Raw genomic sequence first — 26,979 nt, forward strand, 5'->3', positions numbered from 1 at the left:
CTTGCTGGGCAAGAGCAAAGTGTTCTGCCATTCTCTGATGTCTTCAGACTAAGTACCTTCCACAAAGGGGAGGGAATAATACTCTGAAGTAGATCAGCACAGCCTGTGAATTGTTATAGTAGGTAGACCTTGTTAAGAGTCCTCCTCCTATCCCCCCACGTACACAAAATAACCTGGAGAAAGAACGGTGCATTATTTCTTAGTGCTTTTCTAGTGAAGGTCAGGGATCTCTCTGAGTCCTTTATGCCTGGAGCCCTGAATAGGCATAGGCTATTGAAACAGGGAAAGGTCTATGAATTGTAGTTGGTAAAAAGCTAGAGAAAAAGAACATTGTCCACTTTAGTGACCCAGTCTAAATGACCTGAGTTCTCTAATCTTTTCCTTCTTTCCTTTGGACATGTGATTAGTCAAACCAATGGAGGCATAGTTGCAGGTCTTCCATATTTTTCCACACTTAGCAATAGAAAGAGAAAAACGAGAGCCTGGGATTGAGAGAAGGTAACAGAGAAGAAATTTCTGACTTGACAAGGTGGATAAGGCTGGCCAAAAAAAGAACAGCAACAAAGAATATACAGAACAAACCTTATTCTTCAGCAGAAATATAACAATGTGCTATCCACCATGTAATTTTACTTACTGATATGAGCCACATAACATATTTTATTGCTATTCCTTTTAGCCCAAGGTAAGAGAAAAAATAAATGCGTGATGTAACCAAAGCATGGTAGCGGTAGCTACTGCCCTCCGTCATTTCGTTACTCCCCCTCTTGTTTTCTCTTTTGCTGGTGTTACATCACAGCCTTCCCCTCTTCCACCAGGAGGGCAAATGTTAGCTAATGTAAGTTAATAGCAGTTGATTCCCTGGGAGCAGCGTGTTGCATTCAAAAGCTAATGGCCCCATTTCCCAGAAGCCCAAATGTCTAGTTTCTGATTTATACAAACGGCTCCTTTTCTGAGAGTTCTGACAACCATTCCAAACTTACCCTTTCTGGAATTAGCAATAACCTCAATTATAACTGGGGATTCTGAAATTTTTGACAGATAGTGACAGAAAAGATAAAATTACTTTCGCTATTGGAGGGAGGGAAAAGCACACCGCATTGGATAATGCAGTAAATTATTTGTAGATTTTGAAGAAAATCAGGATTTTCATAGGAAGGGATAACTGCATGCTAAATTTTAGGTTATCAAATGCCATGGAAATGTTAATGTAATTTTTATTGCATGATGTTTTTTTCTGTGTCACTTCTTTTTGTTCATCTTTAGATCAGTGAATTATTTTCCAGCAAGAAAGAATAAGGAAGAGATTAAGCATTCATCCCAGAGAAGATTTGTGGGTTTCTTGTCTGTTCTGCATCTACTTAGCTTTTTTTTACTCTACCTTTTTTATTTAAAAAAATTTTTTTAATGTTCATTTATTTTTGAGAGAGAGACAGAGTAAGCAGAGGAGGGGCAGAGAGAGAAGGAGACACAGAATCCAAAGCACACTCCAGGCTCTGAGCTGTCAGCACAGAGCCCAGTGCGGGGCTCGCGGGGCTTGAACCCACAAACCGTGAGAACATGACCTGAGCTGAAGTTGGAGGCTTAACAGACTGAGCCACCCAGATGTCCCTTTCACTCTACCTTAAACATGATTTTCTAAGATAAAATTTAATTGTAGACAACTCTTACACTTTAAAAATATGTTCAAAATGTTCAACCAGTGAAAGTAAAGGTTTCATGTTTCAAGTGAGGTTCTTTATTCTAGATGGAATAGTGAGGTTATTAGAACCAAGAAAATGCTATCTTCATGTTCCTGGCAGGTTCTCTCTTGTCTCACTTATCTGACTTAGTGTGGTACATTGATTGACACTGTCTCCCCAGTAATGTCAAAGAGGGTTTACGTGAAGTGATCCACCTCAGATCTGAGATATCTATCTATCTATCTATCTATCTATCTATCTCAAGGTGATATTGGGGTGCCTGGCTGGTTTAATCAGAGCATGCAGCTCTTGATCTCGGGGTCATGAGTTCAAGCCCCACCTGGGGGTTAGAGTTTATATAAGAATAATTTTTTAAGGTGATATCAGGGTGATATATGTATCAAGAGATTTATTGCAAAGAATTGGCCTATGCTATTACTGAAGCTGGCTAGAGAAATATAGAGCTCTGAAATCCACAGGTAAAATTTCTCTGTGTCCAGAGAGGCCTCAGTTCTCCTCTTAAGGCTTATGTAGGATAATCTCCATTACTTAAAGTCAACTGCCTAAGGGCTTTACTCACATCTATAAAATACTTCCATAGTATCACCTCAATTAATGTTTGATTAATTAATTGAAGCCTATAGCTTGGCCAAGTTGACACATAAAACTGACCATCATCGTAGATGGTGAGAAAAAGTATTTGTATGTGTGTGGGTGGTGGTGGGAGGGAAGGGTTTGGGAGTATAAAATAAAGTAACTGGATAATAGGGTTATGCCATGGCAAGGGGGGATATGGATTAAAAAGTGCAAAAAAGTTTTCTGCTAAAATAAATATGGTTTATGTGACATAATTATGGCCTATAATTTCTAGGAAGCTAGGACACATTTCTCTGACAACAGGCAATTACTTTCCTGTATGTGTTTAAGGTGACATGATCTTCCTTAACTTACAGGATGGGAAGATGGCTTTATGTGATGGTGAATCCTCTTTCTTTCTCCTTCTCCTTGTGACTTGTACCCTAGCTTTGCTTTTCTAATTCAGTCCTTGCTTGTCTGTCAAAGAAAATGGTTTGTTACATTAATATGGTTCTTATGTTTTTCGGTTATGAATAGCTTTTCAAGGTTTAATGTAGCTTTTGAAAATTCCCTTATTACTGATCTAGGTATTATCACTGTAGGAGTTAAAGTCATGAGACAGTTTTATAGGGGTAATTTCTTGGCAAAGTTAGACTTTGTGCTGAAATCCTGCTGGGTGCTACACACGTTGATGGATGACCCACTGTTTAATAGGACATTTTAGTGTTCATGTATATGAGGAATGGATGTGCTAATTAGAGCCTTAGAAGAAAATTCTGCTTTATGTTGTAGGGTTTTGCATATGGAGTATCTCTCGTTCTGTCATTTTCTGTGGCCTTTTTAAAGTGTGTTTGCCAAATAACTGAGTGTGTGAATGTAAAAATGTTATGGTGTCCTATGAAAGTGTTTCCAAGGGGACTGCACTGAATTATTAAGAATAACAAGGCAGATAGGGGAACTTCTCAGTGGATTGCCATGGTGTTGCAAAATCCCAAATCAGGAGTCTGAAGTTGGGCTCTGAGTACCAAGACCACCTAAAGATGTTTTTGTATAGTCTGCATAGGGTGATAATATAATTTTAAGTTTGCATGTTTACTGCAGGTGAGTCATAAACTGTCTGGTAAACTACTGTCACCACTATTCCATATTGCTGCACACCTGGATGCTTCAATTATTTGTTACCTGCCTAGCCTGGAAAGTTGTTTGAGGGTTTAGTGAAACCCACTGGTGGATAAAGACTAGAACATATTTGTATGTGGCTTAGTACCTTCAAGGAGCTTATATTCTCACTGAGGCTTTAAGACCAACAGCAGAAACGATTGCTACCACACAACGTGTAAATGAGAGCTGAATTTATCATCTCTACTTTGTCATCCCACTCACTCATCCCATCTCTGTCTCTAATTTTCTCTTATCCTGGGATTGTGGCTTCTGGAGGAGATTGGAGACCAAAGAGAGAATACGTCATTGAGAGGAAAGTCAGGGTGAAAACTATTGCTTTGGAAGACTCTGCCAGTTTTTCCTTACTGTCCGAGGGTAACCTAGACTTTAAAGAAGAGGAAGGGGATGCACAGATGATGCAGGGCTGAAAGAGAAAACAGAATAACACCAAGGTCAGGGGAAAACACTGAGTCCAAGGAGTCAGGGAAGATTCAGGAGTTATTGGACTTTGGATGGAAAGGAAAGATGAGAGGAGAGGGGGTTGGGGGACCATCGTGAAAAGAAATACACAACTTGTGTTTTCATGAGCCCATGAGGCCACAGGTGACAGCAAGGTGGGAGGCAATAGAAAATTGGGGTTTATAGGGTTGGAAGAGGCTAGTTTGGGTCAGACAAACAAGCAAGGCTAATATTTATCGAAAACCTAGTGGCTGCCAGGTGGATATTATTTCATGTGTCCACATGACTCTGTGACGGCTCTTATCATCATTTTATGGATAAGAAAACAAAAGTTCGGACAGTCCAAATATTGTGTAAATTCTTAACACAGAGCTAGGTTTTAAACACAGATCATCTGAATCCAAGTCCAGTGTTCCATGGATCAAGTAAAGAATTTTTTACTTGAGAGAACCACTGAAGCCTTTCAAGGAGAGGGTAAGATGGTGAATGTAGAAGAGAGAAAGAAGGATCCTAGAGTCAGGAGACAGTATGATCTCCATAGTAGATTGTTGTTCTCGCTTTCTAGATCCATCCCCAAAGTCTTGTGTTCGTTAGTTCTGACAAAATGCTAATGTGTTTTTTTTTATATAAGCACACATCCTTTATATTCATATTGTTAGAAAGTATTAAACCTTTGTATATTCCATGTAATGAACTAATGGTCTTTTTGGTTATCTAGACCAAGTTTATCCACTCTGTGGATAGAATTATATTTCTGTAGGTGTTATTTGATGGGTTTTGTTTTTGAGATTTTTTTTTTTTACTTAGAGAGAGAGAGAAAGAGAGAGAATCTTAAGCAGGCTCCCCACCCAGCATTGAGCCTGACACGGGGCTTGATCGCACGACCTTGAAATCATGAACTGAGCCTGGTGACTGAGCCACCCAGTGCCTCTGTTTTTGAGATCTTGATTTGTGTTGTTGCTACTGCTCAATTTCTCTAGGTAAAAAGGTGTAAAATAATAATACATTTGAAATAGTCTCCTTATTACACATTTAGGTTTGGATGGAGCCAGCCAACCAAACTATTCTGAGACTCTGTCTTATGGTGAAGATGATCCCATCTCTGCCCACTCACAGTCCCCATGTGAGGTGGGAAACACCAGGCACCAGGGTGCATCTCCCCAAGAGACCAGTGTGCCTCGCAGCCTTAGTCGCCAGTCCACAGAAGGCAGCTTGGAATTGGAGACAGCTTTTAATAACCGGGGATTTGAAGACTCCTATGCTACTGACAGCAGCTCCATGTGGAGTCCAGAGGCAAGTTATTTGTTTTCCATTCTTTCTTTGCTTGAGTATTGGGTGCTCTCTAGTGAGTTCTTGCTTTCCTCTTCCTGCTCATGTCTTAAGAAAAAAATTTCTCCAGAAAGGAAGCAATGCCTTGAAAAACAAAGACCTAAAGAGCCTTTATTTATAAGAAATAAAAATTTTTCAGGTGACTAAGTCACAGCTCCTATGTATACCAATAAAAGAATCGTAAATAAATTTCTATCAAAGTGGGGGAAAAAAAGAAGAGTGGCAGAATGGACCCAGCAGCAATCAGGCTTCTTGTTTATATAAAAGATTTTTTAGTTCTTTAGAGAAGACTGGTTTATTTCCTTCATGGTTTCAGTTAAGTGGAGTCGATTTTTATTTACCCCAATCTTGAGTTATAATTATTTGAATATGAGAATTACTTGAAAATTAAACTAAAATACAGTGGCCCTCCAAATGAAATGATGCAAAATATGATGAATATCTTGCAGTATAAGTATGTTTGTTAGATTTGCATTGAATTCAAGATCTAGGAGATAGCATTAGTTTGTGATGACCCTCTGGCCATTGACTTTGCTTTTTGGAATAAACCTCTTATAAAAGATGCCCCTTCTAAATTTATTTTTTAATTAGAACTTACTCCAGAATATTCCTAACCACCCAGAGGTATGATTGGAGGTGATTATTACAGACACTACCATTTATTGAGCAATTACTATGTGCCAGGCACTGTGATAAAGATTTTACAAACATTGTTGTATAGGCATTTATAGTTATTCTTTATTAGCTAGATGTCTTTTATTATGATTCTATAACATTAGGAGATATTAAATAATAATGTCTACTGCCTACTTTGAAATTAATTTTGATGAAATATGTAATATATGTATATAAAATATTCATATAATTTGTGGGGCAAGAGGAAGGAGAAAAGTGAATGGATTTTGTTAACATCGGTCTGCTTGAGAAAATAACCAGGTGGAAGCTCTTAGAAGGACCTGGACTGTCATACACACCAGATGCTCATCAAGGAGAAGGAAAAAAAATCACAGAAAATAATGTTCCAAAGTCTTATAGTTGATGCACTGGGGTGTATAGAGAGAGCATAAGGAGGTGTGTGTGTGTGTGTGTGTGTGTGTGTGTGTGTGTGTGCGCCCACATGTTGGTGTCATGGCTGAGGATGAGAAACAGTAACGCAGATACATGGTTTGTGGCTTGTCAAGGGCAGTCCTACATATAGAGACACCCAAAGCTATTAACCTTATAAGTTTTGGGAAAAAATTTATGCTTCCCAGTTGATTTGCTGCTGACAAGTCCTATCAAATCCCACACAATAACACTGAATGTTTAAAAATATTCTTTTTGTATTCTCACACAAAAACAAAACAGAAACCGTTTACCTGCCTATTGATACTCTGTCCTCTTGATAATTGCTCCCTCAGGCTTGGAATTGCCAGGTAACCTCCCATCTGCCTGACTCACAGAGCTGTAATAGAAGACTTGGTGTTGAGAGCACTAAATGTTCTCAGACTCCAAAAATACCCAGACATCTCTGTGTGCTCCATTCAACCTCCTATCTATTTTGAGACAAAAACTGTAATTTGGTGCTCCTACAGTAGAACCTCAGATGCGGCTCGGAGGCAGTTCCTGTAACTGCCTGCTTTGCAGGCTTAGCTTGCCTTTTAAGAATTGATTTATTTGCCTCTTAACTGTATTAAGAACCCAGTCTTCCCCTGTGTATCTGGCATCGGGAACATATTGCAGGTCTGTTTACTTTGGGCCACACAGATGACATCAACACTATCTTACTAAAACACAAAGGCTTTCAATTTGATAGAAAATCTTTAAACCTACGAGGGTTTTGACAACGTGGCACAAGTATTCCCATCTTAGAGAAAAATCAGGATCTTAGAGCTAAAGGAATCATTTCTTTTGCCTTAGAAGGAAACCAGTCATACAGTGTGACTACCCTTTAGGCTGATGGATTTTTGAGCACTGCTCTTCTCTGCTGGAAAAGGCCGTCAACTTTTTCCTGCAGACCCAAGGCTTGGCAGGGAAGACAATGGACGGGTGGCTGGGTGATTTTGAGCACACAGGGAGGCAGGTGTCCCACTTTTCATCTCTGCTTTCTACTGATTAACTGGTTGGCCTTGAGAAGTTAATTAAAATCTGCCAAATGGGGATAAAAATGAAGAGATTTTTACCTTGCAGGAAGGTCAGATGGATTAGTGGTATTAACAGTACCCGCATGAGGAGAGCCTTTAGTTGCCTGGTGATAGGTAAAGTGTGTTGAAATAATTAATTGCTATAAAAATACCAGCCTTCACAAATCTTTGTTTCAGATCAACCCAGGAAGGGGCCACAGAGCCCAGTTTCCCTGTGCCACAGCTCGGATCGTCCCCGTCCAGAGCCTGGCTAGGGCCTACAGCTCTGTTTTATGCAGGGTTCTTAGGAGAGTTGTTTCAGAGACCTTCAAAGGGCTTAGCACAGACCTGCAGGTGGAGTGAGCATTTGTCTGAATAGATAGCCCGATGGATAAGTGGAGAGATAAGTCACTGACTAGAATATTTTTACCTTGGCATTGAAGTTGCTGACAACTTCTGCTAACTATTATGAAGAGCAGGGACCTAAAAGGATGTGAAATTCAAAGTAGTATGTGTTTCCATCTCTCCTTTTACTCCCGCCTCACCCCACACACTTACTACAAATATAAATAGCTGTGGTGAGAGGCTTGGGGGGTGGGGGTAGAAGGGAGTCATCATGGTTCAGTCTAAGGTTTGGGATTTTGAGCATTAATACTGGTAAATCCTGCATAGCCTTGGTAGGGCATATGATGTTGGGAGCAGTGAGTGAGTTATTTAGTCTTTCTAAGCCTTAAGTTTCCTCCCCCCACAAAATGAAGATATTAAAATTCCTACCTTGTTAGGTTAATGTGAACATTTTAAAAGATAACATTTCTTAGGTAGATTCCCAAAAAGCAGAGCCTGTTTTGTCAGGATGTACAATCCCTGAGAACAAGAGTGAGGGACAAGGGGGGAATGAAGCAGGGTAGAAGGGAGAGCCTGTAATCAAGTTAGCCACCACTAAGTGTGGCTCATGGCTTGATCTTGTGGGACTGCAAGAAGCTGTGCTAACTCATCTTAGGACATCTGTCCAAGGGGACACAAGTTTATTGCATGGGGCATTAACCTCCACGACACTCTGGACTTTATATACATGAATGCCATGCAGCATTCTGTAACATTCCAATCCTTGACATCAATAGAGGCCTGTGATGGGAGTTGAGAGTTGCATTGCCTGGACAAGTGGTAAGACTTTGTTGGGCTGTGCCAGGCTGAAGCTACTTAGAGCCCAACAGTCTGTGCCTGCTGGAAAGCTGCAACAAAAGGTGAGGCCGAGAAGGTCTGAAGTGCCTGAAAGTGGGCTTTTGCAGACCATAAAGTGTTTAGTATGGTACCTGGCACAAGACACAGCTTAGTAGATGTTAGCCCTGATTACTTCTGATCCAGCAAGCAATATAAAGATGATCAAGAGGAGGCTAAAATAGATGGGAGTTTTAACAGAAGACTGTGACTTGATTTCTGAGTTAGCCTAACTCCTTGGAGACTTGCTTCTAATATTAAATCTACACTAGTCAGTTGTATTCAGAAGTCTCTATAGCAACCACTTTTATCACTTGAAACTAAGTACCTCTGAATAGAAGCACTCTCACATGAATGCATGCTGAGGAAAGAATATAAGGAGCTTCCCTTATTTTGCAAAAGCCTAAATTTTCTTGGTAGACAAATGTGCATTTTAAAAGAGGAGACATTTATTCCATGTCTCCTGTTTCTCAAGTCCTTTAATTTTCGCAACAATCCTGTAATTGGTTTCATCCCCCATTTTACTGTTGAAGAAAGCCACAAGTGGAAAGATTAAATACCTTGTCCAATGTCATAGAGGGAGTAAGTGGTAGACCTGGGTCTCCTAAAGATGTCTCATTCCAGTGAACTGTGCACTTTCACCTCGACTCTGTGGGGAAGTTTTGATGATGAATGCACGTTTTTGAGGTGCTTTATCATATATTTTAAAGTAGTCTTTGGATTATCGAAGTCTGGTGTTCAGTCACATAAATAAGAATGGGTTCTGATTTATAATAAGAATCGGGCCAAAGTTTAGTTATGAGTAAGTATCATGCCTTCATAGAAAAAAATCAAATTATGTTGACATTCTTTATAGTTTGTTGGAGACTACTTCATTATAATCAGCTCAGTTCAGTGTTCTCAGTGAGGTCATCAGATCTGACTGGCTATGGGTGAATTGTTGTCGAAGGGTGATATTGTATAATGAGGGGGGCCATGTTTGAAAATAGGTATCATCAGTCCATTGATGGGAATAGGTATTTACGGAGTCTGGTCTGAGCCAGGTGTTTTTCCATATCTCTTAAAACCTCGCCGTAACACTCCATCAAATAGGCATCTTAATGCTCATTTTTCAGCTAGAGCACAGAGAGGGTGGCCTATTTGGCCAAGGTCAAAAAGCCAGTCCATGGTAGAGTTATGATTTCAACCCGAGTTCTGTCTCCACATCTGGTATTGCTGTTTGCTAAGTGGCTGCTGAGGGTGCCCTCCTAAACCCTCAGTACTCAGAGTGTGGTTTGAGGCCAATGGTGACATCCTTGTGACCTGAGAAATGCAGAGCCTCAGGCCCCACCCCAGTCCTACAGCATCAGAAACTCTGAGTGACTCAAGTCCACACAAACGTTTGAGAAGCTCTACCCTAGACATTTTCTCCCATGTAGCTGGAAAATCTACTGAAGAATCACCTGTCTGTGACCCGCATTAGGATTCTCATCTGCAGGAAGTCCTGGCTCTTGGAGCACAGGCCCAGGCTCAACCATTTTTCCTGGGAACTCCAGAAAAAGTTCTCTCTTGGAAGCTGTATAGGTGACTAATTTTAGACTTTAGATCTCGGTTTCAATGATAGTGGTCAGGTGTGCTTTTAGAGAGTGTATATGACAACACTTTGTAAAATATAAAAGCTTTGTTCATTCATTCCAAAAGCATTCGTGAAGATTCACCTTATGCCAGGCGCTGTACCCCCAAAGAATTTACAATCTAAGGGAGACATACACCAGTAAACAGACCCTTCTAGTGAACAGGGATATGTGCTAGCAGTCAAAAAGTACAGTGTTCTGATGGAGCACAGAGGGGCTCTATCTCACCAAAATGTATTTGGGCATTATCATTTCCATTCCTAATCTCTTCCTCTATCTGCAACAGGAACAGGATGGGGCCAATTTTCAGGTGCCGACTGGGGTCCTGGAGCCCATCTCAAAATGTGGTGACTTGGATGTCATCTTTGAATATAAAGGTTCCAGCCAGAAGCTCACAGTGACCATTGTGAGAGCGCAGGGCCTCCCAGATAAGGACCGAAGTGGTGTCAACTCCTGGCAAGTTCACGTAGTTCTGCTGCCCAGTAAGAAACAGAGGGGAAGGACAAGCATACAGAGAGGCCCCAACCCTGTTTTTAAGGAGAAGGTCACCTTCACCAAGCTGGAGCCCAGAGATGTGGCTGCCTGTGCTATCCGCTTCCGCCTGTATGCTGCCCGCAAGATGACCCGTGAGAGAATGATGGGAGAGAAGCTGTTCCATCTCAGCCACCTGAACCCAGAAGGGGAAATGAAAGTGACTCTGGTTCTGGAGCCAAGAAGCAATATCAGTGTGAGTATGTTAAATGGTGCTGCTAATGATGCGGTATGTTCAAGGATCTGGAATTGTCAGCTCTTGATTTAGTACATTCAGCCTGTGAATTCAAACACCTTAATTTAATTTTCCATTTGGCTCTCCTCATCCTTGTAACCCATGATTTGCACTTCATGGTACAATGGGTTTTTTGTGCCCATCTTCCCTATAAGCTGATGGATGTATTCCCTGTCCATTTCTGGAAATGACAGCAACAGTGTGGGGGAAGGGCTTAACCTGTGAATAACTGACCTATAGTCTGACGATGCTCCTCCTTTCCCACCCTTAATGTGCATTGTGATGAATCTCAGAGATGGGACTTTCAAGGGGAGCTCCTTAACGTGTGTTTGAGTAGGCTACAACAGTAGCCCTGATCTCCAGCCACTTCTAAGACCTGCCATTCATATGACTGGCCTCCTCCCATGTATCTTATCCTCTGCATCCCTGCTGGGGTCTTGAGGAAGGACAGTGTGGTGTGTATGTCTACAAGATGGAAAACCCACTATTGATGGGGGTTAAGTGTCATCTGGTATGTGGGCCTTTGAAAAACCATGTAAAAAGATCACATAGCAATCTTGGCCTCTTGGGCCAATCCGTCATCCATTCAAAAATGTTTACTGAGTGCTTACTATGTCCAGTACTGTATAGGCAGAAGGGATGTAGGAAAGAACAAAACGGGTGATGCCTCTGCCCTCAAGAGCTTCCTGACTGGTAGAGGAGGGGAAACAATAGCAGACTAGGTACGCAAGGGGAGAGAGAGAGTGATAGAGTTTGCTGTTGGTTTAGAAGGGTCACAGAATGTGTCTTTGAAGTGGTGATCAAACACAGAACAAGACTGGTGACATGTGGATAAGCAAGGGTTCCAGACAGAGGGAATGGCACATGCAGGCATCAAGAAGCGGGAAGGAGCTTGTTCTCAGGATGAGGAAAGGAGCCAGAAAGTCTGGAGTGTAGTGATGGGAGACCCAGCCACTTAAATTTTTAATAGATGTCTCAAAATTAATATCCCCAGACTTGTCTCCCTAAATCTATTCTACCTGAAGCCTTCCCATCTTGGCTAAAGGAAATTTCATTCTTTTAGTTGTGAAAAACCTTTGAAGTCATTTGTGACTTCTCTCCTTTCCACCTGAAATCCCATTGACTCTATCTTCAAACTATAACCAGAACCTAACTCTGCTGGATTACTGAAATGACCTCCTAGTGACCTTCCTGCTTTGCCCCTTACAGACTATTCCCAAAACAGGGGCCAAATGAGCCTTTTAAAACATAAGCCAGATCATGTCTCATTTCTGCTTAAATCCCTCTTTTTTTTGTAAACTCTGAGCAAAGTATGTCTGAAACCATGGAAAACAGAAGCGAGAGGAGGTCAGAAGGAACATGCACTAGAAGGCATGAGAATAGGTATGATCACACCCCTACTTCTCTGTGCCAGGCCCTGTGCTGGGGCCACAGAGTTGAGTGGGGAAGATGTGCCCGTGTGAAAGAACTTTAAGGTAAAAATTCTTCCATTCATCAGTTACTTCTTGAGCATGTTTACATGTCAGACATTGGTCTGTGCACCAGACTGAGTGATTTGTAAGGATTCAAAATGTGATGGGAGAGGCAAGCTCTGTAGTGATAGGTGCCTTGGTGGATGCTTCTGTAGAGACACAGAGGAGGGGCGATCCTTACCCCAGACTAAGCAAATATGTTGCTGTTGGATTATCATAAACCTGACAGCTGGGGCTATATGGTACCTATCAAAACCAGCTAGCCCTATAGTTTACAAATTGTGTTTCTTGAAAGCCCAGGGCTCTACCATGGCCTGGCAAATAGGATATTTTCCTACAGATGAAGAATACTTAATTCCTTTTAATGTGTGTATTTTGTTGGGGTTTTGCTAAGAAGTTTTAGGAAATGATTTAAGATGTTGAGAAGAAATCGTGAGCTAAGTCTGATGCACTGGTTTCTGGTGGAGGTGTTGGTGGTTCTGGGAGGCTGGCTCTCTTGCCCTCACAGTGCCATTGCCCACTGCATGCTTCCTGAGGGAGAGTCAACATCCTGGCCTACTTTGCTCTTCTCCTCCCTATATGTCTGGTGTATAAATGCTGGTACTTTGGAAAAGCATGCGTGTGAATAAACAGGACCAAAAGCTTAGTCTCTCCCCTAGGCTCACCTTGTGCGTGCAATGTCTCTGAGATCCACAGTCCATGCATTGGCTTTTTTTACGAAGCAGTCATAAAAGTGCTCATTTTCAATGTAATTCATTTCCTCAGGGGGAAAAAATGTAGCATCTGGCATATTGCTGACAACCCTAGGAAGCAGAACTAGGGGCCAAATATTCTATGTGGTAGTAGACAGTAGTGGTCATTTCTTTTTCTAGTGAAGACAAAGTGCCTCCTGTATTGCTACATTCATCAGGAAGCTGCAGAGAACAGAAACAAAACTCATGCCTAGAGTGGATGGGTTCCATAGAAACATTCAAGCACAAATTACACAGGAGGGAATTTTGGTCTATATTAAATGTATTATTAGCTCTTCACATATCTTAGAGGGTTTGATTTACACTGGTAATAACATCTTTGTCCGTTTTGTCTTTAGAGAGGAAATATTGAATGGAGACGGCTCTTGAAGCAACTATGTCAGCTAATAATGCAGGGAATCTCATCCATGACTGCGCTCCCCAGGCCCATTATCATTCACACCAAGTGCGCCGTTAGTAATCTTTGGCAGCAGTCGAGATTGGGCCGCCATTTCACCAAACATAATATCGGCTTTCTGTAAGAGAGTAGTACAGCGTGGGCCAATGGACTCTTTGTTGTTCTTCCCCTCCAGAGTGGAGAGTCTCCGCTCAGCCCATCTGCAGTTTCTCACAGTGATAGTGCTTCATCCACGCAGTCGCTGTCTCATGGAGGGGCGCCAGAGCTGTTGGTGGGGCTGTCCTACAATGCCACAACGGGGCGATTATCTGTGCAAATGATCAAAGGCAGCCATTTCCGAAACCTCGCTGTTAATAGAGCGCCTGGTAAGTGCATGTCTGTACCCCCAGCTCTGGGCCTTCCAGAGGCAAGTAGAAGGCTGTGTTTGCTTTGGTGTTAATTCTTCAACTTTTACAGAGAAATTATCCTGGTATGACTTAGACATTTTTTTACAAAGTGATACCTCTGGATATTGAAAATGCATTTCTATCTCATTAAATCGAAGGCTTCTTTGATATCTGGATATATCTTGATGCAAAATAGGCTGGCCTCTACATGTATATTGTCAAAGGGAAAAAAGTGGTATGTTTTCAGCAACGTAATGTGTAGGGGCAATTAAAATCTGCTAATAGGCTCTAGGCCTGCAAATACCTTAATACCTTAAAGAGGCAGAACATAGGCTTTGGAGTGAGGCAGATCTGGGGTCAAATTCCAGCTCTATCCACTTACCCATTGGCTTTGCTATGATGCAGTACAATTTAATTCTTTTTTCTGAATCTCAGTAGACTCATCTGGAACAAAGGGATATTAATAGTACCTTCCTCGTGGGTTGTTTTGGGGTTTAAATAAAATGATCTCTACGAAGCAGTTAGCAAAGCGCCTAACACAGTGAGCATACAAGAAATGTTAGTGGTTATGATGTTGACAGAGGAGGAGGTGGACGAGAAGGATTTTGGGCAATACAAGTCTGACTTACCAGGAGAACTACCATTTTGGAGATTACCACTAGAAAGAGGGGCTCAAGACACTCCCATAGCCGAAGTCCTGGGTTTAGAAAGCCAGAATAAAAATACTGCTGGAAACAGCCACAACTGCCTATCAGTACCCAAGAAGTTGGAGATTGAGCATTGGAATAATGCTGCTAAAAATTAGCTCTCCTTTCATGATTGTCAGCAAAAATAGCTTAAAAGAGGGCAGGAAGATGGTTTCTGCCTCACTTCTGCCCTCTAGATCTCATGCAAATACATATAACCAGAGGAACCTAATTTGTGTCTAGAATTCTAAGCCGCTAGAGAGTCTGAAAAATGTTGTTGAATTTCCAGCCTTTCAAGTTCAGAGGGTAAACTAGAAGGAGTAGAGTGGAGGGCTAGTGAGCCTGTCTGCCCCAGGGACTGGTGTCTTACTGAAATAAGGATGAAGTGGATAACAGCGTGGTAGACTGCAGGAGTCAGTTGATGGACTCTAGCCTCACATGTGAGCATTAGGTGAGGAGCCAGCCAAGCTGGTAGAAAAGGGTCAGCTTCTGTAGCCAAATCTAGGCTCCTATGCTTCTTAGTCTTTACCTGTGCTGCAGCTTTTAGTCAGTCTGTATTAAACACCATTAGAACAAGCTACTAAGGAAAATCCAGTCCTCTGGACCACAAGAGAACAGGTCCTTAGGCCATATTTTGTGATGATGCTCCTAGCCACGTGAAAGTCATTTAAAACGCATCATAGGTGCTGATTATTAGTTGCACAGCTAGTCTCTTTGCTAGACACAACTTTTTTTTTTTAATAGTTCTATCTGGGTTTACTGCTTTTCCTTTAGAACTTCTGCCAGTTTCTTTCCCTATCCTCCTGAAATTTGGTGAGATCTGGACAATTACTTGGGAAGAACATGGTGGAGCTGCAGAGAATGATGGGGAAGTGAATCACGCAGTTATGACCTATTCCAGTCCATGCTGGGAAGCTTTCAGCTGTGCAGAGGGTAGCAGTATGGTGGCAGAGAAAGCATCAGCTGGAGGCTAACAAACCAAGGAGTGAATTCAGGCTCAGCCACTTACTAGCTGGGAGTTATTAAACTATCCTGAATCTCAGTTTCCTCATCTGTAAAATGGGATTGTAATCATATACACTTTCTAGGTAGAAATACTACATAGAAAGCTGTGATGTTGAGGATGGTACTATGTATCATTATACATTTCTCTATAAAAGAAAACATGCCAGAGAGGAAATTCTTATAACAAATATTTAAAACTGAATCGGGAAAAAAAAAGGCAAGTCCTAATTTAGAAACTGATCTTATTCCAGGAGTTTAAGTCAGTTTGGCATTTCCTACATGATTTTTCATAGACATGGTGTCACAATTTAATTTAAACCCTAACTAACATGCAGCATCTTTTTTTTTTAATTTTTAACGTTTATTTATTTTTGAGACAGAGAGAGACAGAGCATGAACGGGGGAGGGTCAGAGAGAGGGAGACACAGAATCTGAAACAGGCTCCAGGCTCTGAGATGTCAGCACAGAGCCCGACGCGGGGCTCGAACTCACGGACCGCGAGATCATGACCTGAGCTGAAGTCGGCCGCTTAACCGACTGAGCCACCCAGGCGCCCCATCATGCAGCATCTTTTTAACCAAAGTAATAGGAGACAATGTTGCTGTGACACTATTCATTAAACCAGAAACCCAGTAGTGAAGACAAAAGGTTTTTTATGTAGAATGCTGGTACTTGAGGAAAAGCCTGTTTCATTAGGAGGGGTTGAGAAAGTAGAAGGTTCCTTTGTGGAGATTGTAAAAGGGATCTCTTGGTACTTTCAAGGGCTTCAGATGTTGATGGCACTGGTTCTTCATGATGTCTCACTTTATTATGCCACACACTACTTTGGCAGTCATCAGGCAAGCTTAGGCTACATTTTTAGTTCCCATATGGAAGAAAATAAGAGAGAGAACAGGAGTTTTATGAGATAACTGAGCAAAGTTGGAACAAAGGGAGAGAAAAGAGGATGCAAGCTGGGGGTGGAGGGTGGCTGAGGGAGACTGCCAAGTGCGCTGTCCCCACTAGGCAGAGGGAGGGCGGGAGGTGCCACCAGAGCCCTGCATCAGAGGTCAGAGTCTGCCAGGAGGTGCTGCCTGCCAGGGCAGAGGCATGTGTGGGAATACTTGTGTGAGGGTCCTAAAACCCTGTGCATGAGACTTTGGACTCAGGGACAGTTCCCTCTTCCAAAAAGAGGGAGCATCAACCCTGCTTTACAGACTAGCTGTGATAATCGAAGAATGGTCCTCCAGGAAGCCTGAAAGAGAAGAGGTTGAGCCTGAATATTGGGAGCTTTTCTTCTCTGAATACTGAAGTTTCTAAATATTGCTGGAAGCTGGGAGAAAGACTTGGATTTAAAAGTGAGAATCTTTTGCCTCAAAATATATCATGAAACAAAAGATAACTTTGAACTTGCCAACTTGATCCAGTTGATGACTGTTAAGATATTTTAAACTTTCTTCCTAAGCAACATAGAGGAAAGATGGGCAAATAGTAGACGAATGTCCTCTTCTCTATTGGGGCCTTAGAAGAAATAAACCACTGAAACGTAAGGCCCCCTTCTCAACTGCTGAGGTAAATCCTTGAGGGAGAGAAGTCAGAGAGGCAGGTTTTGCTTTCATGGGCAGGAGCTAGTGACAGTATTCTTAGGTGTGAGTCTCCATGACACCTGCTAGAATGGCTGAAAGTAGTGTGGATTCCACTAAGTGTTGCTGAGGATGTGGAGAATACTTTCTTCGTGGGAATGGAGCAACCACTTTGGGAAAATTCCTGGAAGTTTCTTACACAACTAAATTTGCACTGAAAATCCAACAGTTCTATGTTTGGACATTTACCCATACATTAAAAAAGAAGGAGGAGGAGGAGGAGGAGGAGGAGGGGAAGGGGAGGGGGAGGGGGAGGGGGAGGGGGAGGGGAAGGGGAAGGGGAAGGGGAAGGGGAAGGGGAAGGAGAAGGGGAAGGAGAAGAGGGAGAAGAAGAAGAAAAGACCTGGACAAGAATGTTTAGAGCAGATTCATTCATAATGATGAAAACTGCAAAGAGCCCTCATGTCCACATGAATGAATAAACAAGTTAAGATATATTTATATAGTGGAATATTATTCAACAACTAAAGAAGAATGAAATTAACATGGGATCTCCAAAACATACTGGATACCTACTACATGACTCCATTTATGGGGAGTTCTAAAGTAGGCAAAACTAGGGGCACCTGGGTGGCTCAGTCGGTTAAGTGTCTGACTTCAGCTCAAGTCATGATCTCACGGTTCATGGGTTCGAGCCCCGCACTGGGCTCTGTGCTGACAGCTCAGAGCCTGGTGCCTACTTCGGATTCTGTGTCTCCCTCTCTCTCTGCCCCTCCCCCGCTCATGCTCTGTCTCTCTCTCTCTCTCTCAAAAATAAACATTAAAAGATTTTTAAAAAATTAAATAGGCAAAACTCATCTATAGTGAAAACAAAAAGCAGAAGAGTGGTTGCCTGTCAAGATGAACCGGGCAAGGACGTGAAAGAATATTCCATGGTGATGGACATAATCTATGTTTTGATGGGAGTATGGGTTAAATGGGTGTTTGCATTGGTCCGAATTTACTGGACGGTACTAAGCTTTGTTCATTTTACCGTGTGTAAATTGTACCTTAAAATAGAAAAAACAAAGTATTGAACTCTGGTTAGTTAAATGCATGCTGAAATGTTTAGGTACGGGTGAAGAGCAAGGATGAACATGGCTAAGATGGATTGATGGGTAGATAAATGCAGATATGTGAGAAAGAAAATTGTCTGAGTTTGGGCTACTACAACAAAAATACCGTAGACCAAGTGACTTCACAGAAATGTATTTTTCACAGTTCTGGAGGCTGAAAAGTTCAAGATCAAAGTCCATCTGGTTCGGTTCCTGGTGAGAACCCCTCTGCCTACTTTGCAGACAGACACCTTCTTGCTGTATCCTCACATGGCAGAGAAAGAAATCATCTCTCTCATGTCTTTTCTTATAAGGGTACTATTCTCATTCATGAGGGATCCACCTTCATGACCTAATTACCTCCAAAGGTCACGCATCCAAATACCATCACATTGGGGATTAAGGCTTCAGCATATGAATTTTGAGAGAATACACACATTCAGTCCATAACACAAATAAAGCAAAATATAACAAATGAAGATCCTGGGCATAATGTGTAGGGGTGTCCACTGTACAAATATTTCAAATTTTCAGTGTATTTGAATATTCTACAATATTGGGCAGAAAGCCTAGTCTGGTCTGTAATAGTTCAGCTGGGTCAGGTGGGTAAAAATAAAATGTGAGCCTCAGCTTCTGTGTTTGGAATTACATTGTTTTTGGTTATGTTGATATCTCAAGGTCCAACCTTGTTCCCCTGACTCAACCTTGGACAGGATAGAGTACCAAGCACCTACACCTGAGGGCATCTTCTGTGACACCCTCCATAAACCACATCCATCCCAAGAGAAAGTATGTGGCTAAGGCACTGCTTGATTTCCAATGTTAACCTTTTCTCTGTTCATCCAATGGGTAGATGGATGGGTGGACAGGTAGAGCTAACTAGCTAGCTAGCTAGGTTTGTATATCTAAATTTACATCTATCTATGTATCTTTTTCTATCTTTCTGGAAAGTGCCCATGTTATAAACTGCTGTGTTTTTTTCCAAATAATAGGTGGTCTAGGGATGATAAAATGGGCTATTTGAAAATCACTGAAACTATCCCATAGACCTCTTCAGAAACAACATATTAATGAAGAACATGAACTAATCTTAACAGTGTGACAAGAATCATGCCAGGCATTTTCAAGGCAATACTTCATTTAGGATGTGTGGCCAGTGTTCAAAAATATTGTCATTATTGCTGTTAAGGTAGTATAGGTTAGTCTGCAAACTGATGGCAAGGAATAGTCTCTACATCTGTGCATGGAGGATGGTCCAGGTGAAAAAAAGCAGTTTATAGCATCTGGTGGACATAAGAAATCCTAATATGCATTTACAAATGATTTTGAAAAAGTTCCCATGGAGAATTAGAAACATTTGATTATCCTTCAAATTTGGCTTCATGGGAAAGCAATTCACTAACAATTTAGCAGCTCTGTTCTGCCTGCCACCTAATTACTGCATGGCCTCAACATTTGACTTAACCTCTCTGAATTTCATTTCCTTCCCTATTAAATGAGGTTAACAAGCTCATGTTACTCATACAAGTGCTATGTTAAAAAATATATTAGCTATATTCTGTTGTCAGGTTCTCTTTCTCCATCTTTATTTTCACTTTGTCTCCTTCTACAGTGCATTACTGCATTGTGTATATGTGTGTATATAGACACACATATAATGGTTCTTGTCAAAAACTATCATTAAGATGTCCCCTCCAGTTAAAAACAACAAGTTCCCAGCCTCTCAGCATGTGCATGATTAGCCACATGTGATAATTACATCCCAAATGATAATACTTACAGCAGCAGCGTATTAACCTTGTTAGGCACTCACAATAGCAGAGACTAGAGCAAAGAAAAACAAAAAAGCATAGCAAGCTGCCTCATGTCGAGTGTGAAGAACACGTGGGATACAGGGGTGGGAGGAGGTAAGCTATACAAATGGAGTACAAGGGAAAAAGGACTAAATGAAAATAAACAGATATGGAGCATACCACCTTCTTTTAAAGTTCTGGTGCCAGTTTCAGCTAAATATAGTGTTTATTAGTAACCACTATATGCTCAGAATTATGGCCAATTCAAATGAAGATTTATATGTGGCACTAACTTAGTGCATAGGTGATATTCCTTTACTTAATTCCCATGATAATATTTTTAAATTTTTAATGTTTCTTTTTGAGAGAGAGAGAGAGAGCGAGGAAGAGCAAGCAAGCAGGAGTGGAAGAGGGGCAGAGAGCGAGGGAGACACATAATGTGGAGCAGCCTCCAGGCTCTGAGCTGCCAGTAAAGAGCCAGCTGAGAGGCTGGAACTCATGAACTGCGAGATCATGACCTGAGCTGAAGTTGGGTATTTAACCGACTGAGCCACCCAGGCGCCCCTTTTTAAAAAAAAAAATTTAATGTTTATTTATTTTTGAGAGAGAGTTTTTACATTTTTTAAAATGTTTGTTTATTTTTGAGAGAGAGAATCCCCACAATAATATTAAAGTTAGTCAGAAAATCTAGACAGAAAAGCAACAAGGGGGAAATACGGTTACCATGGTATATGAATTATATCTCAATCAAACTGGGGTTTTTTGTTAATTTGTTTGTTTTTCATTGTTTTGTTTTTTTTAACCAAGTTACCTGCAGAAGAATGGCAGTAAGACTGAGGAAAGACTTCTCAACAGCAATGACAGAAGCCAGAGGACAAGGGGACATTATTACCAAAGTCTCAAGAGAAAAACATTCTCAACTTAGTGTTCTGTTTGAGTGAAGGAAAAATAAAGATATTTTCCACAAAGTTTGAAAGAGTTTGTCACTGAAATAACCACTGACTGATATATTTCAGGAAGAAAGAATTGAACTTAGAAGGAAATAGTGAACTTTAGGAAAGAATAATGAACAAAAATTGGTGAACATATAGGTAAATATCAGCATGTATAAACTGCAAAAAATAAAACAACAGGAAAATTACTAATATATTTGGAGTATAACAGCAAATGGAAATAAAAATCTAGGTAGAAATAACATGAAGGTTGAGAAGGGGAAGTAAAAATCAAAGAATTCTAAGATCCTTATATTGCTTAGAGGAGGGTAAAAATATTGATTAATTTTAGATATTAAATCAAGGTACATGTTGAAATTTTAATCTAACTTTCAAATCAATAGAGGGAGTAAATTAGAATAAAGATAATTCAGTGGTTCCAATAGAAACCAGAAAAGGATATTTAAAGGCATAGAAAGTGTAGAATAAAAAGCACAAACCAAAACTATAAAAATAAATCAAAAGATATGTGATATAATAAATGTAAAAGGACTACAATTGCTGTGTAAAAGATAGATATAACACTGGATTGTTTCTCTTGCTCCCAATCTCTCCCTGTTTCCCCTCTGCACATCTTGCCACTCACACTGTAGTTTATGTTGGGCCCACCTAGCCTCATAATGTATAAGGAAAAAAAATACTAATTACTAACACACTGAACTTGGCTCAAGAATACAAGAAGGATTTAACATTACGAAAATATGCTTGTGTAGTTCACCATATTAACTGATTTATGAAAAACCATTAGGATTATCTCAAGAGGTACAAAAGAAGCTTTTGATAAAATGCACTATCTATTATTGATAAAATTTCCTGAGGGGGCTCCCTTCAGGAAATCTAGAAGTATAGACATCACAGGAAAAATGCTGAAATGGTCTGAGCTGTGTGTGCAAGAAAGGAGTGATTCTCATAAGGACGGTTGAACACATGCGCAAAACCCCTACTTTGCCATCTGCTAATGCCTAGACACATGCCTCTGGAGAGATGTGGCTCCCTTTTTCTTCTACCTTCCAGTCTCAGACAAGTAGCTTTCATTTGTGGGATCTTACTGGCAAAAGATTTAGGGAAGTGCAGTTTTAAGTTTTATGCCCCTTTGGTACGGGAAAGTGCTTAGAATGGTGGAAACAGTGTTAAATATCAACAACTAATATGCAATACGGAAGAGAACTTGCTAAACCTTGATAGTGGGCATTTAAAGAAAATCTGCACTAACTGTCATTCTTAATCCTGAAATCCTTTATTAAAGTCAGGAACAAAATAAGGATTCCCACTGGAATCACTCTTACTTGATATTAGACTGGAGGCTCAAGGCAATTCAGTAGAATAAGAAAAAGAAATATAAATTTAAAACATGAGAGGAAGAAACAAAGCTGCCATTATTTGTAAAAGTATGATTGTCTACATTAGGAAAATCTACAAACTTAAACTAATAAGTTTTTCATACAAAACCAATTATTTTCTAATACATCAAGAGCAGTTAGAAAGTAGAGTTTTAAAACACTACTACCTATGACAGTAAGAAAATATCTAAGGTACCAAAGGATAACATTAACAAAAGACAAGTAAGAAAATTATGGGAAAAAAATACAAAACTTTTTGAAAGACACAAGAGAACACTAAATCCATAGGTAAACTATGTTCATTGGTAAGAATGTTCTATACTGTGAAGACAACTTTTCCCAAGTTTCTATCCAGTACAGTCTCGATCAAAATCCCCGGGGGGTGGGTGATTTTTGTTTGTTTGTTTGTTTGTTTGTTTTTGGTATATTTTGCTTTATGTCTTTTAATAGAACTTTACAAGCCGATTATATGTTCATATGCATAAGTCAGCTAAACCAAGCAACAGCTTAAAATAATGAAAAATGTAAAAAAGACAATAGAAGGATTCTCCCTAGCAGACAGCTAGGCATATTATAAAATGATGATAATAACTATTATCAGGTGAGCCACTCAGGCTTGGAAATTTGGTATCTGACATTGTATTACAAATCAGTTGGGAGATGATGGGCTATTTAATGAATAATGCTTCCAGTATGGAAAAAAAAAAAAAGATCCCTACCTCACACCACACGCAAAGATCAATTTCTGGTAGATTAAAGATTAAATATGAAAAATAAATTCTTATGACTCATAGAAGAAAATATATGAGACTATTGAGTTTGGGTAGGATTTCTTAAATAATTCTGTTAGTGCATAAACTAAAAAGGAAAACATTTATAAACATGACTCCACAGAAATTTAAAGCAGTTACTCTACAAAAGTCACTATAAAATAAAAAGGTAAGCTACATGCAGAGAAAAGATACTAGCAATAAATATAAAAAAGATATTTATCTAGAATTTATAAAGAACCAGCAATCCACTCCTACATATATACTGGAAAAATTCTCAAATTTTGGTGTAAAATATAGAAAAATATTCACTGAAATCTTTTCAATTCTTGGTTATTACACACAAATATCCATTAATTAGGAGAATGGACAAGTGAGTTGTAGTTTAAACATTATATATCTGTTAAAATAAATGAGTCACAAGTATATATATCAATACAGATAATATAAAAAACTTAATGCTGAATGAAAAAAGGCATGTTTTCAGGAATAAATACAGTAAAATGCTAAGTACTTTAAATGTGCAAAATACTATTAAGTATATTTTGTGTATATTTATGTCTATTATATGGTGAAAGTCTAAAAATATACATGAAAACGATGAACTCCAAATACAGACTAGTAATTACTATTAGTGAGAGAAGCAATCAAATAGGATCAAGGAGGAATACTCAAGGATCTTCAATTATAATATTTTATTTCCTAAAAATCCAACAAAAAGCAAAAGGTCAGTGGTAACTATAACAAATGCTAAATACCACACATCTGTGTGATGGGTATTTGGGTATATGTAATATTGTTCTCTATTCTTTTCTGTATGTTTAAAATATCTTGTAACTATGATAAATTAAAAGAGAAGGGGAGGTTAAATGACTGAATTCCTTTCCCTTGCCTGGTCAATCACGGTGCCCCACCCCTGCCCCAAGGCAGAGTCTATGGTACTGCAAATAGGCAGTGTTTCATATGAGCTCTATAAGTAACCAGTAGGGTATTGTGCTGTTTCTTTGGAAAAATGACTTCTGAGTTTAAAATGACATAGTTTTGTGCCATGATAAATTGAGGATTATGTACTATTATAATTTTTTTGGTATGCATGGCATCTTCCTGTATGGAGAAGGAAACACTGGTAAAAGAGACAATGACTGGTAAAGCAGTTGACACAGCTGAGTCAGAAGAGCAGCATCCAGTTCTATCAAGGAATCATGACCCATTGAAACTTTAAAAAAAATTTCTTTTTAATGTTTATTTATTTTTGACAGAGAGAGAGAGAGAGAGAGAGAGAGAGCGCGAGCGTGCGCGCGAGCACCAGTGGGGGAGGGGCAGAGACAGAGGGAGACACAGAATCTGAAACAGGCTCCAGGCTCTGAGCTGTCAGCACAGAGCCCGACGTGGGGCTCGAAGTCACAGACAGCGAGATCATGACCTGAGTCGAAGTCGGGGACTCAACCGACTGAGCTACCCAGGTGCCCCAACCCATTCAAACTTTTGATGATGTTTTTGAGTTATTTATTAGTGCCACTGTGGGGCATTCTGAATACTCATCCATCAGAAGATAAAATATTGCTTGGTGGTGTTTTGTAGCAAGTATTATCAATTCCAAAGAATTAAAACAGAATTCAGTTAAGTTGTATATTTACTTGACCCTTTCTTTGTCAATTCTGACTGGTGCTCATTGGAATAAGTCATCGAACCCCAAAAACCCCAGCACTGTTTCTCACAGGTAGAATTTCCTGGGCACAGCCTTTGCTCTGGACAATTAAAAATAAACACATCGTTAATGCTGAGGAGAGGTTCCCTGGAGCTGGAATAATCGGCAATGTTTCTCTTCTTTTGGTTAGGTGTCCTCAGACTGGATTGTTCATAAAATAATTATTGCCCTTTTTTGTCATACACATTCAATTCAGCTTCGGTGATGGTGGTTTAGGAGTAAATGGCCTTTCTTATAATTAGAAAGGGATCTTGTGACGGGATAAAGATTGAAATTGCACTTTGTGAAATGAGCAAGTCTTTGTTTGCAAGATGATCTCAATTCCCACTGCCATAACTGACAGCAGAATTGCCAGAGCAGTTCGGTGACTGGGTTGAACTTTTCCTGTAGGAATCATGTAGCTGTACAGCTGCAGAAACACAAATTCACTCCTCCATTGTTGGTTTTCTGACAGCTTTCTCTGTAGAGCAGTTTGAAGAGTGGAGAGCCCTGTTTCTGAGACAGAGAAGTGTTTTCACACCTGAAGTGTAATTTCACACCTTGTGTTTCTCAGCAGATAAGTGAATAAAATAACACATCAAACCGGAATAGAAAAAGATCAACATAGAAAGAAAACTGCAGGTTGTAATTTGTTTCCGATCTTACAATGCTCTTGTAAGGAACTGTAAATTACAGAGATCTGGATTTACACTTTTAAAAGTTTGACTGGTTGGTAGGTGGGAAAGTGAGCAGTAAACACTAACCAGCTTTCAGCCTGCATTGAACAGAATGTACAGAATGATAGAATTGGGGAAACGCCCTAACGTTTTGTTTTGTTTTGTTTTGTTTTCTAAAGAATAGGACACACAGAAGTTAGTGGTAAAAATCGTAGTTAAGGGGTGCCTGGGTGGCTCAGTTGGTTGGACCTCTGACTTCCGTTTGGGTCATGATCTTGTGGTTTACAGGTTCAAGTCCAGCATCGGGCTCTGTGCTGACAGCTCATAGCCTAGAGCTTGCTTTGTATTCTGTGTCTCCCTCTCTCTCTGCCCCTCCCCCCTCACGCTCTGTCTCTCTCTCCTTCAATAATAAATAAAACAAAAAAAATTTTAAAAAATCATAGTTAAGAGAGGGTCAATAAATTGATAAATCAAGTGATTTTAATAAAATATAATTGTATGGATAATCTTCTTTGTAATTATTCAGGAATTTTAGCAGGAGGAGAGACTATGTTAGTAAAATTTGGCTATTTTCTTTCCTTTCTATAAGTTACTAAACATATGAGGCTAGTCACCATTTTATAGCATTCTAGTACAAGGGGGTATAAAACAAGGGGTTTATCTTCATTTTTCGAGTTTGAAAACCCAAGACCAAAAGAAAAAAGAAAGTCAAGCCTCCTGGATAGTCATGTACATTCATTTCAAAATATTTAATATTTATTGAATGTCTACCATGTGTTAGACTCCAGGCCAGGAACCAGGGGTACAGTCATAAACAAGGCAATTCCTCTCTCACACTGATAGCCTTGCAGATGAGTAAGCAAGCAATGACAATGCTGGGTGCTAAGTCATGAGATAACCTGAAGCTAGATTTTGATGGACCACACAGAAGGGTTATCCCGGTCAGGGCAGGGGCTTGTGGTCAGCAATAATTCCTGGAGACAGCCACGTCCAAACAAAACTAATGAATAGAAATCGTGGGAAGATAAATATCACATGTGGTATCAGAGCATGTAGAGTTTGTGCAGAAGTTGAAAGGGAGAGAGCAGGGTGGGTTGGAGGGGTGAAGGTACTTCAGTGTAGTGGGAATGCAGCATATAAAGGCAACAGTGGTGCATAGTAAAACTGGAAGGTAAGAGGGTCAGAGTGTGTGATTTATACCAAGACATTTAGTTTTGATCCTGTGACTAGTGGGAAGTATTGAAGCCTTAGTCTTTGTCTATTAGTGAGTGACATGAACAGATTTGCATTTTACAGAGCTCCTTCTGGCTGTGGGATTGGGCAGCCCAGGGATGGGAGATGAATGAAGAGACCTGCTGTATTGCAGGTTCTGATAGAGGCTGGTGACCCAAGCTTGCAGTGCATGCAGAGTTCAGTGGCTTCGGGAATGGAAAGCAGTGGGCAGAGTTGGGAGCTATTTA

At 40.2% G+C, this 26,979-nt stretch overlaps 1 protein-coding gene across 6 annotated transcripts in view; it reads left to right on the forward strand.

Annotated features, from left to right (window-relative positions):
- SYT16 (synaptotagmin 16) overlaps positions 1-26,979 on the forward strand; it is a 251,067-nt gene that overhangs the window by 218,913 nt on the left and 5,175 nt on the right. For 4 of the 6 annotated variants that reach the window (XM_060619997.3, XM_060619990.3, XM_060619996.3 and 1 more), the window contains 3 exons: positions 4,915-5,171; positions 10,427-10,867; positions 13,703-13,892. In XM_060619997.3, the coding sequence (XP_060475980.1) occupies positions 4,915-5,171; positions 10,427-10,867; positions 13,703-13,892 (888 nt within the window). The other 2 variants (XM_060619992.2, XM_060619995.2) reach the window with 2 other exon arrangements.

Source organism: Panthera onca, chromosome B3 (assembly GCF_046562875.1).
Source record: "Panthera onca isolate mPanOnc1 chromosome B3, mPanOnc1 haplotype 2, whole genome shotgun sequence".
NCBI lineage: Eukaryota > Metazoa > Chordata > Mammalia > Carnivora > Felidae > Panthera > Panthera onca.